The sequence below is a fragment of the Ambystoma mexicanum genome, chromosome 4q (assembly GCF_040938575.1).
Source record: "Ambystoma mexicanum isolate Mex_15411 chromosome 4q, UKY_AmexF1_1, whole genome shotgun sequence".
Taxonomy (NCBI): domain Eukaryota; kingdom Metazoa; phylum Chordata; class Amphibia; order Caudata; family Ambystomatidae; genus Ambystoma; species Ambystoma mexicanum.
The window spans coordinates 1234893249-1234907376 of NC_090928.1; the positions used below are offsets into that span (position 1 = coordinate 1234893249).

Consider the following 14128-nt stretch of genomic DNA (forward strand, 5'->3'; position numbering starts at 1 on the left):
TACATATTGCAGATAGAAATTCAAACCACCAAAAACAAACGTTTGATTTTGAATCGAACCAACATGCTTTTACTCTTAAAGACAATACCTGATCTCAAAACAATCTCATCTCGAGACAAATTTATAATCTTCCAGGACCACACTCAACTTGACAGAGTATCACTGGAATTATGGGATCGTGTGACAATGGAAAAAATTCTTGCACAAGCAGAAGTCCTAGATGTTCTGGGCTTCAGCTGCAACCAAACGTCTTCTGAGACAACACCTGCTATACCACGACAGTGGAACAATTACACAAAGTCTTCATCTGCTAGAAACCAGGAGAGTGAACGTTCAATTCATATAAGATATGATCCTTCCTATAGGCCTCCTGAATCTCAAGGAATTAAACCAGAAGATACTTCTTATGAAAGCAACGAGAACTATCCTTTCCACCGTGATTACGCTGAGGACCTAGACACTACGCAAGATATATCCTCTATTTCATAACCGCTAAAAATACAAGATTTCCATTGGTCATTATGCAGTTGGAATACAAGGGGAAACTCCCACCTATTCAACCACGCAGAACCGGAATTCGAATTAACATCTATAGTGTGCCTACAAGAAACTTGGCTTACGGACCTTCCAAGCTGCAATGGCTATATTACTCTCTTGAATCCTGCAATAAAAGGTGCCTCCGGCAGACCAGCATCTGGACTCTTGACATTAATTCAAATTCGACCACAATGGTCAATTGTCGTGACCAACAACATAAATCCTTGGATACAAAATACCATCATTTGAATACAAACTTCTGGCCATAACAACCTTGACCGCCTCATATCCATCATGAACCTGTATTGGAATCCAGCATCGTTAAACGATAGCAGTTTCCTAGATGGTGTGTTTCTAGTCATCGATCAAACACTCATAGAACATCAACATGTGGAATTCATTATATGCGGTGACTTAAATATACACCTATATAATAAACTAGGCCAACAAATGGAGTTCATCGATTTGTCAATGCGGGCAAGGAAATGGCACAAGGAAATTACGATTCGTAATCTGAAACAAGTAGAACAACCGAAAGATGCCACAGGGATAACCATACAGACATGGTATGTTGCTAATACGACAGCAATAATAGATTATGTATATCTGTCAACAGATCTACTGGAACCAATTACAGAGATCCAAATCAATCTATCAACAAGAGGTGATCACCACCAACTAATAGTAACTGGTTCCAGATCCACACAACCAAAAAAGATTACTTCAGCATACCGACAGAAGTCGCTGGCAACAATCGCCAACTGCGAATAACTCAACAGCAAATAAGAGATCTCACAGACCGATTACACTTGACAACAATGCCAGATATTGACAGACTTAATTATGATACCTTTCTGATTCCCTTCCTCAAGCCGAGGAAGAACCAAGCAAAACTATACAATCATTGTTAAGATACTGTAGTTGCGCAGAAAAACAACAGATGCGTAAGGACATTCGCAACCTAAAACCCACAAATGGAATTTCTTTCTGTACAGAAGAAAAAAAATAAACAAAAATACACAAACTGGAGGAAATCATACCAGGCAACACTGATACAAAACGATGCAGAAACGATGATGAAAGCTTACAAGAACCACAACCCAAGACAACTGTGGAATCTGTTGAACAATAATGAAAGCAACCAACAACTCTTGATAGCAAACGTGACCAAGCAACAATGGATAGACCACTTTGCAAATATATATAATGATCTAGATTATACCATGCCGTGAGCACTACAGACTGTAAATAAAGCATGGAATGTTCGCTACGAGAAGGAAGACCTGATCCTGATTTTTGAAAAACTGAACACCTGATGTGCCCCAGGTCCTGACTGACTGTCCAACGCAATTCTAAAACAAAATGCGGAGCTGTGGATTCTCTTCATGTTGAGACTCATAGAAACCATCAACAAACAGAATACAATCCCTCCAACATGGAGAACAGCGATAATCGTCCCCATGTACAAACTAGGGGCGCGGGACAATCCGCAGAATTTTAGACCGATCGCACTACTAGACCCATTGGGCAAGATCTTCGCCGCATTGCTCCTCAAAAGAAAACAAAGCGATTGGTAGCCAGACAGACGGGATTCACTGCTGGCGCTGGTACTAATATAAATATCCTTATAATGAACTTAGTCAAATATGAAGCAATAGAAAAAAAACACAGATCTATGCTGTTTTCTTGGACCTACATATGGCATTTGATTCCATACCAAGAACACGACTATGGGAAAAACTGTTGGCGTGGAATTGTCCAGTGGAGAGCCTCGAGCCAATAAAACTATTATATTCCAATACAACAATAGCTGTGAGACTTTCAAAGAATGGCACGACTGCACCCATGATAAAAAAACAACGAAAGGACTAAAGCAGGGTTGTCCTCTTGCAGCCACCTTATATAATTTATACACAGCAGATTGCGAAGAACATCTTAATGACCCGGCTCTGAACCCTCCAAAACTGAACTCTGTCCCAATTCCAGTGTTATTCTACGCTGACGACATAATCCTATTAGACAAAACCATCTCGGGTCTACAACAGAGCTTACATCTTATGGGAACCTACATGAAATCCAACAACCTAAGAATCAACACGACAAAGACCAAAATCATGCCATTAGTAAAACTTCCATTCAAGAAACAGCCAGCGCTAAAATTCTCCATTGATAACATTTGTCTAGAAGAAGTATCGACCTTCAAATATCTCGGCATTATACTACATCAATCTAAAATAGAAAAACAGTGGTTCAATAACCTGGAAATGAAAACCCAGACACTAGCCAGACAAGGCTGTGTCCTACACAGGAAATATGGCAAATTTTCCTTTAAACCTGTCATAACATTCTACAGGCAGAAAGTAATCCCGGTAATTACATATGGCAGCGACGCAATGATCCACTCACAATCCAACAATTGGGCGAAACTAGAAGCTATATTCTGGAGAAAGATCTTAAGGCTCCCAGATTCTTATCCGATGGCTAGAATTCGCTATGAGGTGGCAACCCAATCCCTATCTTCGATAGTGACTTGGAAGCAGCTCGACCTACTAAGAACACTTCTGACAAACGATGAAACACCAGCAACAGCAATTTTGAAAAATAATCCAACTGCTCTTCATAATACATTTTTAAGGAAATGGAAAGATAATTTGCACCAAAAATTAAAGGATGAAGAAATATCACTCGAAACCCTCATGAACAGACCACAACATGCAAAACGCAAATTAGCAAACGACTGGATCCGACTGGAACGACTGGATAAGAAATCTTCAAAGTCAATTGGACATTCGAGCACTAAACGAAATTCTGAAGTACATGGAACAGTTTCCTGATAATATCCGTACAGTGTACTTGGCAATTTGTTTAAATAACTTACAAGAGAAACTGGCAATGATATGACAATTCCCGAAAAGTGACAACTATTGTTGTTTCTGTAAAGATAGAGAAGTACCAGAAACAATTTATCATCTAGTAATGATCTGCCCAGAATTAACGACCAAGAGACTGAATTTTGGTAACTTTTTTTAAAATATCGAGTCGACAGATGGACACGGATATGCGTTGGTCTTTATTATTGAACGGACGCGAAAACAAACTAATTTTCACGATAGCTCAATACTTACAACATATCTTGGGATTGCAGCCTGGAGTTCAACAAAGTGAAGATACTGACGACTGGCCTAATTGATGCCGAAAGTGTTAAGAGATCTTATTGTCTCTACATTCCTTTTTTTTTTATTTTCTTTTATCTACTCTCTCTAGTTCTCAATTGAACTGTTATATTTTATCATTTTGTGTATCACTGAGTTTTTAAAAATGAAATGAAAAGTTTGTAACAAACTAAGTCATTTTAATAAAAAAAAAATAAAAAAAAGATATATCCTGTGTGCTGGCAACATTGACATTTGAAAGTATGCATCTTTCAGGTCCAATGTTGCCATGTGGTGCCCCTGTTTCAGCAGTGGGAGCACCTCCTGTAGCGGTACCATATGAAACTTTTGAGGTTTCATACATTTTTTCGCTGGGCGCAGTTCTAGAACAGGGCGCATGGTAAGGTCCTTTTTGGGTACAAGGAAGTACACTAAATAAATACCCTTGTTCAACTGAAGAATAGGGACGGCTTCTATGGCGTCCTTTCCCAGCAGCGCTTCAACCTCCTGATTCAGGATCTGCAGATGGTCCGGTGAGAGGCGCCGTGAGCGTGGTGGTCTGAACTGTGGTGGATAGGGCGAATTCCACGCAGTACCCGTGGGCAACCGTCTTTATAACCCACTGGTATGAAGTTATCCCCTCCCATGCCGTGAGGAAAAATGTTAAACGCCCCCTGACCGGGGTGACATGGGAGGGGACATGGATCATTTATGACCAGAGGCTGTGGCTCCTCTGGGATTGGGGCCTCTACCTCTGCCGCGTCGTTGACCACTTGGTGAGTAGTACACAGGGCTTCCTGATGTTTGTCCAGAGTTATAGTTTCCCGTGCTGTAGTTCTGATTTGCACGGGACTGCCCTCGAAAGGACCAACGAGAACCACCTCCCCTTTGGTGGGGGAAGGTTTTTGAGTTATCTGTTGCAATGACTTAAGAGTCTCATGCTCTTTCTTGGCCATCTCCAGGGCACCGTCGACCGCTTTCCCGAAGAGATTGGTCTCTTCGATGGGTTTGTTGATAAACGCAGACTGTGTTTCAGGCTTGAACCCTGAGGTACGAAGCCAGGCGTGCCGCTTGAGTAAAGTGCCCTTGGCCAGAGACCTACCTGCTGTCTCAGCAGTGTTCAGAGTGTTCTTGATGATATTCTGGTTTACCTGCCTACCTTCGGCCATAATGGTGAGAAGCCTGGACCGGACGGGCTCAGGAACCTCCTGTAGACCTTCCGGTACCAGGTTTCACTGAGTGTCTGCATAACGCGCCAGCATTGTGGGGTTATTCGCTACGCATATGGTGTATGCAGCTGCCGAGGTAACACCCTTACCTAGGGCGTATAACCTCTTGGAATCCTTATCTGGGGGTGCCTACCCTGTAGCAAGGGGTACGCCTGCCCGTTTACGGGTGGTAGTCACTACCAAGGTGTCGCGGGTGGCGTGGCCTTTAATATATTGAGGGTCCAAAGGGGAAGGCCGAAATAGCTTTTCCACTCTTGGGTTCACTGCCCTGGTTTGAGCTGGCGACACAAGGGAGGGGGCCAATCTTCTTTTAACAGAATTTAGTAGGGAAATGGCTTGGCTTGAGGGGGGTTTCACCTTGAGAATGTTCTCCACAAAGTCTTGCTCGGGTACCGCCTCGAGTAGTGATCTGAAAGTGATCTGCTGCCTTCCTTAAGATGGCATTGAAGGTCATTTGGTCGTCTACTGGCGAGGCCTGGCGAGCTGGGGTTGATGGGGGAGAATCCAGGCATAGAAGATTATTGTCCTGATATTGCGTGGGGAGCGTCCATGGCTCAGTTTCCACTTGCTGGGTTTCCTACCAGTTGTCCATGGCATCAGCTTGGTCCTCGTAGTCCTGCAGGAAGGAAGTGTCCATCTGGACGACTTCTTCATGATGGACAGGGACCGAGGGCTGAGAGTCCAGATTTTCTTGGATACGTGAAGCCGATTTAAAAATAGGTTCTCCACGAGATCTATTAGGGGAAGGATGCTCAGAAAAAGATAATTTTCTCAAGACGATCCATGCACCCTTCAAATTTCTCCTTTGTCCGCTTAGAGGAACCAAAAGGGCCTACGGGTGGAAAAACATCTTCCGCCTTTTGGCGTCGAAATTTGTCTCCATGGGTGTTGGAAAGAGGATCCCGACTGTCCTCGTAGGTTTCGCGAGAAATCGGGGCACCATGGCGCATCTTTAGACTTGTCCGGGGCCTGCTCCATGCGTTTCGACAGGGTAGGTACCAGCCCAACCGCCGAAGTAATTCTCACAATACTATCTTCAATCTCTGCCGAATTGGCGTGAGTTAACAGGTCCGAAGCTCTATCGGTAGATTTACCGCCTACCGCGATGCTAGAGGGCCTAGCAGTACATTTTTCACATGGAGGCCTAGTAGTAGGTTTTGGGCCTACCGGGCCTTTAGGGACCGTCGGGGCGGTGAATGCCCGCGCTTCGACGTGTAAACCTGATTTAGGGGTAGCGCCCTTGTTTTTGGATTGCCCAGTCGCAAGACGCTGTTGCAGAGAAGGCTGCTCATCTGCATGATCAGAGGAATCCGCCAACATTTTTGACGCCCCTGTTGGCGCTTTCACCTTTTTCGACGTACCTGTCGAAATCGGTGAAGGGGCTGTGTGCTTAGTGTGATGATGTCTTTGTACGCCCCTGTCGCCGAAGGTTGTCCCTGAAGCAAAACTTGCGTCAGACCTTGAAGGGTCAGGGACGGCCGTGGCGGACCTAGAAGTGTCCGCCTCAAGGTCTATAACATATGCTACGGATGTTTGGTCATCGGAGGTGCCCCTGTCACTTTCGGTGGGTGTGGCAGTGGGGGAAGAGGGTTCCGCTGGCGACATACCATATGCAGCCCACCGCTTTACACGGCGCTCCTTAGGGAGCTTACAGGCCACACACCGCTTCTCGTCGTGATCTACGGGGAGACAAGAATTACACCTTCTGTGATCATCTTTCCACGGATATCTGACCCTACACTTAGGGCAGAACCTAAATGGAGTCCTTTCCATAGCAAAAGGTGTAAACAAAGATGACCAGACCTAGAGGGCAAAGAGGGGGAAAGAGGAAAGACATAACTAAAGATATGGCCACCCTGACCCCACTCTCCCTACTGTGTAGGCCGGCCAGAAGGCCCGGCCACGTGGATGCCTCAGCCGCCGGATCTTAGGCACCGACATCCACCGCCATAGAAACTCCCCACAGTCTTTGTCGAAGTTTGTGCTTGCCATCGAAGTGACTTAAGGGGGAAATAAGCAACAAAGTTGGTCTAAACATAAACAATGTCTCTTATGTAAGAGCTCTGCTATAGGGCGACCAGTTATCTGGGCGGAAAAAAACAATCTGAGGGACCTCGGCGCATGAGGGATTTTGGGTACACGACACGTCACGATAGGGATAGTGTTACAGACACGCCTATGCCGAAGTCCCCTTTTCGGTCCCCGAAAGACACGATACAATACTCTACTGTTACCACTGGATGTCGGACCATATGCACAGCATGTGATTCTAAGCAGATTAACAAGTATCAGAAACATCAATATAAAACTCAACGAGCTCTGCATTATGTCCGACCCACTAGATGGGTGGAAACAAATCTGTGGGATCTCGACGCGTGAAGGATGTTGGGTCCACTACACGTCACGTTAGTGATAGTGTTACAGTCACGCCCATGTCGACTTCCCTTTTCGATCTTCGAAAAAAGATGCAATACTCCGCGATTACCACTAGATGTCGGACTATATGCACAACATGTGATCTAAGCAGATTCAGAAACATTAGAAAATAATTTACAAATATTAGATTAGAAAGAACCAGAGGATGAATGCATTGTGGGAACACTTTGCACACAGAGTGAAACGCGTGTTTGTTTGCTGAAGCTCATCGATTTACATTAATGAATTGGGTCTACAAAACCCATTTGGGTCCACACTGTTGAAGACAAACCAATTTCGAATTTTAACTTTAGGCCCAGAGTTTGTGAATGAGCGTATGGTGCCGTCGCCATAGCCCCCGAGCCACTCTATTCGACCATTGCCTGTATTGAGTACCATCTAGAGCCCCAGCCCACGCCTCCTCTGATAGATTTTTGTGCCCTTTCAGCACCGAGGGCACGCTCTAACCCCCCATCCCCGCGCCAATCCTATGCCCGCTTCTTGGTCGGCTTTTCTCCCCAACCTCTGACATCTTGCATCAAAGTGAACCAACTTTAAGGTTTTGAAATCTGATGCGAGCGATCATAACATTCTTGTAGCAAAGTGGGCAGACTACGCATTGCTTAGCCGCCCCAATAAGGCATCCATGAAAGGGTGTTGTGTAGTGAATGCGGGTGGGAACAAACTCTGATGGTCGGAGTCTGAAGTACATCAGCTTGAACGTTTGCTAAGATTAGGGCTGCCAGATTTTGATATACAGCCTGAGAATGTGGCAAACGTACAATCCGATGTGTTCCTAGTATTCCAACATCAAAAACTCAATTCCACGCTGCCTACCCAACACCTCCATGTGTATGATAGAGTGGTTAAAGTAAACAAATTGCAGCTTCGTGCTGACCTGAGACGAGCCCAAAAAGAACCTGTCCACTTGCGAAAACAGCTAGTTACTAAATTAAGAACTACCTATAGGAATTGGTCCAAAAGTAATCGCTCAGCCTTGTGCCAAGAGGATGGTGCTAACATGTTAAAGATTCTGGGCAGCAAAAATATCGCAAAAATGAGCAAGTGCAGGATGGGGGTCAGGGGAGACCAAGTGCAGGGGGGAACTTGACTGGTTGAGGAGGGCCTGCTGCCCTGTATGATTGAGAGAATCAGGCAGCCAGTCAAGAGGCAAAGGGGGACATTAGCAGGGGAGGGAGAGAGGCAAGGACGAGAAAGTTTCCAGGAATTTAAGAAGATCCGGCTGAAGTCAAGGAGGCAGAGGGGCCATTCCAGAGGGAAGCACCTGCGGAGGAGAGAGATCTACCCCCTCTCTCCCTCCACTCTCTGATTGGAAAAGAGTCCGATCTGCAGAGAGTTGGTGCTAGAAGATCGAAGGGCTCTAGCAGAGATATTTAGGGAGAGAGTTGGATGTAGCGGGGTACCAGGCCCCAAAAAGCCTTGAGTGATGCAGAGGGTCTTTCCACTGGCTCCCAGTTGCTGCAAGGATCAAGTTAGAGTTTTAGGGCTGCAGAGATGAGGTCCCTGGGCCTGAGGCCAAGTATATGTCTTGCAGTCCTATTCTGGATTAGTTGAAGGGGAAAAGGGAGGAATTAGGCAGGTTGAGAAAGAGGTTGTTGCAATAGTACAGCCTGGAGAGCACCAGTGGGGTCTAGAGACATTGAGTTTCTGCAGGACGGTGAGGCAAGGGAGAACCTCTGAGCAGGTGCAGCTGAAATTGGAGCTTCTTGGCGAGGTCAGTGATGTGAGGAGAGAAGGAGAGAGAGAGGAGTTGAAGATGAAACCAAGGTTTTTTTTGCCACACAGGAGGGTGAGGGGAGGGGGTCCATGGAGGGCGGACAGTGTGTTGAAGGGAAGGAGGGAGCTGGGGTCCCAATGAGAAGGATCACAGTCTTACTGGCATTAAGGCAGATATTGTTAGCAACGCACCATGCCTGAATAGCAGACAGTCAGGAACGAGAGGAAGAGAAGCCCAGAAGAGAGGTATGTTTTGTGGGTTGGAAAAGAAAAGAAAGAAAATAGAGTCCCTGACAGCGTTGTCGAAGCAGCCCGGGCGCTGGAGTACCACTGGTGCTGCCAGCCTACCCGATGACATAGGCTGGCAAAGTAGTAACTCCTGTGTCGCGCCCTAGCACCGGTCTGAATGAAGTGGCACTGGAGTGTCAGATGTACTGCAGCGGATCTTCCCGTCAACGCCGCTAAGGCACAATAATGGAGTGGGCAGGCCCGCACCTTACCTACCGGAAAGGGGTGGAGTGCAGCAGCGACTAGATATGGCTTTCCTAAGACAAGGTGCCGAAAGGATGACTGAAGTTTGGAGAGCTGCGCGGCAGTCATGGTGACACCAAGAGGGCACGAGTGCTGCTGAAGTGAATGACTTCCCGGGGGTCCTGCAGCAGTGGTGACATTGGTGCCCCGCAAAGGCATGGGGCACTGCCTCAATAGGGAGCAGAACCTGGAGCCGGCTAGCTGCCCTAGAAGCAGCGGCAGGTGGTTGGGGGGTTTAGTTAGGTGGTCTGCCAGAGGCTTCCCTGGGAGAAGGGCCGCTGATGGGGACATCTTCCGCCACCTCCTCAGGATGTGAGGTGACAAACAGAAAGGAGGGGGTCTTATCTGTTGCTTCACCAATGGGGCTCCTACATGACTCCTTTAAGAAAGGGTAGGCCGACGGACAGGTTCATGCCAGGGCAGAGGACTTTTAAATAGTGTAACAGTTAGGAGTGAATAGTAAGGAGGTTTATGGTTTGTTACGGTTTATTAAAATAGGGGTCCCTGATGGGGCCTAAAAAATCCACCCTAGTATCATTAGGAAGGAGAATCACTTTGGTATGGTTAGGAACTTGGGAAGGTGGGGGGGGCAGTTTGCCTAGTGCCCCTCTCATTGAAGCTGGACTGTGGGAAGAGGGGTGTGAAGTGGTCTCTCCCTAGCCTGGTGATAGGAGTGGGCACAAGTCACCATGCAAGGGCAAAACAGGGTTGCACTAACAATGCGATAATACAGACATTGCCGGGAAACAAAACATTTCTCCATATCTAATGTAATTCAGGGTAGAGGAAGAACTTGCATCAGAGTGGCATTCCCATGAATGTCTAGTGCTATATCATTTGTGAGGTCATTTGATGCATTGCAAAAGTGTACTGTCCGCAGGCCATTAGTTATAGCCCTATGACTGTAGGGAAAATTAGGGTTCTAAATTACCAGGATCTGGGAGGTATTTAGCATCTGCATGTAGTATAGAAGAGCCTGGTTGGCTTGAAACCAACAGCAACTAGGAGCTACTTTTAACTCCCTATGGCAAGTGGTGTCAAACAAATATAGATGTGTATTATTAACTGGATAGGTGTAGAAATGTGCATTAAGGAGAATAAATGACAAACCTAGGTGACATTATTTTAAGCATAATAGTTACTATATAATGTAGAAAGAGTTTGCCTCTAGTCCACAAGTTAGGTTTGCAGGACACTATGCTCCTGGTTCCCCAGAGGTAGCTCCTGGCTAACGTGTGATGCCTCATATGCAGGAGCTGCTTTTAGCTCCTACTCATCCAATCCAAATTTCGATCCCTGGAAGATTGCTATAAAACAGTTGCAGGGACCACAACTAGGTACATTACATCTTACCTTAGTCAAAATCACTTTCAGACCAGGACAACCCATAACTCAACTGTTCTGGATTGAAGATTCCATAAGTTACGCAAATATTGTTCATCTACTGAACAGAGCATGGGAGCTAAATAAGCAAGACAACCAAGCATAGTAAAATGTGTAAACCTGTAAGTGTCGCCTCGACTCTGGTTCTTGCAGATTTTGATTTTTGAGAATGTATTTCTTGGTCATGGACTCAAACTCTTGAGGATGGCTCATTTGAAGAGCATCCCCGTCAATTCTGTTGGGCTGACGATGTGGATATGGCTGTTGTAAGTCTGCATCATTCCTTATATTCAATGGGCTGAGGCGTCGTTCTTCATCTGAAGGACTTCTGAAGGAGGCAAGAGAATGGTCTCGAGGCAAAATACATGTGTCTGGGAAGTTCTCTCTGTGGAAACAAAACAATGGATTTCTCATGCATTTGCTTACTTATTTATATAGTGCATATATGAAGTGTGGCGTTAGCTGAGAATCATACAAAAATACAAGCATTAATAACGATGATCCACAACAGTAAGAGGGACTACGCACAAAAAAGGGATGTGAGCGAGAAGTCGGAAGTTGAGGAGAGTGCAGAGGGGATGGGAATCACAGGGGTCAGGGACTGCTGCAGTCTGTTTCTTTGAATGTTGAGACACTATGATGATGATGTTCCAGCCCCTCGCAGTTCTCTGCCCTGCCGAGATGGCTGCTCTTTTGTATGTTTGGTGGCGGATAACCTTTTATTTTTTTAAGGAAATCTGGTACACACCGTGTTGCTAAAAACATTAATACATCACCTCCAGAACCTCCCTATGTTCATAAGCCTTGATAAAGGGCAGGAGGGAATAGCCCCCATACTTTGACAAAATATCTTAAAGCTGCCAATAAAATAAATTACTTGCCATTACTTACACATTAGTTGTTTTGAAAGATGGGGTAGTGAACCCCAAGTAGCACAACTTGGAAACCATTTTAATCTCTCACATCCCCAGATTCCATTCCACACCTTTTGGCCATAAAAGACATTTTCATTTTGTCGACATTTATTAACAAAGGCCAATTTGAGTTACGTCAAGGAGAAGTTACTCATCCGCATAAGCAATCCAATGAATAGGGCTATCTATTTCAGGCAGAACATTTTAAATCAAGTTTAAACGCTTGTCCATGTCTGCCAGCCATATACAAAGTGAAATGGGTGGCTAAAACAAAGCCTTCTTTCTAGCCACAATTAGCGTTTATTAAAAAAAAATCCTCCCTCATTTGGTGCAATTTACTGCAGAATTACTCTAGCAATAATCACCCATTTTTCAGGCTGTAGCGTCCAAGTGTCCGAGTTAATTGGCCAGAGCGCAGAGATGGCCATTAACAAGGGTCCAACGGTCGTTGGAACTCAGCGTTTGCTATGTGGGGTGAGGAAAGAACATGCCACAGCCAGTGTGTGACCCTTTGGGAAAGAAATCTTGCCAAAGAGGGAACCCATGGAAATAGAGGGCAGGGCTCAGTGTGAAGCACCTCATTTCCATGGCCGCCTTGGTGGATGGTGAGGAACAGTGGCATGCTTTAGATTTGGCTTCACCAAGGGTGCAAGATGATTTACCCAATTGTTAGCCAATGGACCTTTCAAGCAACCATCCCGCTGGCTCCACTTGTGTGATGGAACCATCTGCAGGTCATTTTACTGCCCGTTTGCCATCATAGTCTTCTCAAATGTATTGTCGGGTTTAAGGGAGTTGACACTCCAACACCATCCCGCATCACCTGGTTTTCAGTGCCTTCCTGGGTGTTTGCCGTCAGACTGCTTTCTGTGGCTCCGCTGCCTCCTTAGTACGTCAAGCCACTAGTGCCCATTTTGTCAGGTTCTCCGGCCTTCAAGTCTTCCTTTCCACTGCTTTTGCTCCTACATTGAGGAGCTCTCTTCAAGATGACGTGTATTGTTCTATTACGGTTCATGTCCCTGGGAAATCGCACCCTGAGGGAATATTTCTAAGGTTTGAGGTATACAGTATCTGGAAAAGAGCATGTAGCAGCAATGTATGCAGATTATGGGACCAATATTACCAGTAATCTCTTTCTGTAGTTGCTTAGAATTGCATACTTTGCATAGACCGCCATCTAGTGATTGGTGCAGAGTATTGCACTTTCTGTGCTGTTGCCGTGACAGATTAGGATCTTCATCATCCCCCATGCAGGTGAGGCCTTGGGTCCCCGGGAGCAGTTTGACTTTTTATTTATAATGCTTTGGTGTTGCATGTGCATTTTCCTTGCCCCTCTCTTCACCGCCCTCCCTCCACTCCCAGCTCCCACCCAACCACCTCCCTGATTGGCTGCTGCAGCTTCCAGGAAGCTCTGACATTTAAAAACTCCTTGTTGGGGGTGGGGGCGCTGTTGCGCCGAAGCAAGATGGCCGCCTAAGCGTAACGCTCCGGACTGGGAGAGCGAATAATCCTCGCTTTTCCACCTATAAACTCGCCCACTCCCTATAATATTGCTGGTGCCCCTCCAGGAACCTCTCCACCGCATTCCTGTGCAATTTCGGACCCGAACGCGCCCTGAGCGCCGGACTTCGCCTCCCGATCGAGTTGGGGCTGCTGCTGCCTGCTCTCCCCGCCCCGCGGCTCCAGAGGCAGCGGCTCCCTCAACCACCTGAGGACGCGGTGCTGCAGGCCACTGTGGGGGAGGGGCACCGAACCCCCTGAGGCGCGCCGGGTTACAGTGGCCGACGGGGTTGCCCCCATGCTCTCCTCGCCACCTTGCTGAAATCTGCCCTGGGCTTCCGACCCTTCTGTGTGAGGCCGCTGCCTCCTCCATCTGCGACAACTAGAGGGGGTGGATTCCCTGCGCCGGTTACCTGTGGACTGAGGCTGGTCCCCCCCCGGCCTACGCTTCGTCTGCCCTCCCCTCCTGCCGCCCCTTCTCATGAACACTGATACGGACTACTGCGAGGTAAGGGGTGCGGGGGGACGGGTGTGGCCGAGTCTGGCGGTCCCTGCGGCCGCCCCAGTTGCTGCGTGCGGGCCTCGCCACCCACCACCTCTACTCCCGCTGTTACTGCGGTGACTCAGCCCGCTCTGGGGGGCGCGGGCTGGTGCTGCCCCTTGGTGCGGGGATCCGCCGCTAAGCTGCTCCTCACCCGTGGCCCCAGTTACATTTATTGTGGATCCTGAG

General features: G+C 46.9%; 1 protein-coding gene across 1 annotated transcript in view; it reads right to left on the reverse strand.

The window, feature by feature from the left end:
• Positions 1-14128, reverse strand: part of LOC138468303 (zinc finger protein 318-like) — a 768785-nt gene that overhangs the window by 470978 nt on the left and 283679 nt on the right. The window contains exon 3 of the mRNA XM_069608797.1: positions 11105-11369. Within this exon, the coding sequence (XP_069464898.1) occupies positions 11105-11369 (265 nt within the window). The remainder of the gene's footprint in view (positions 1-11104; positions 11370-14128) is intronic.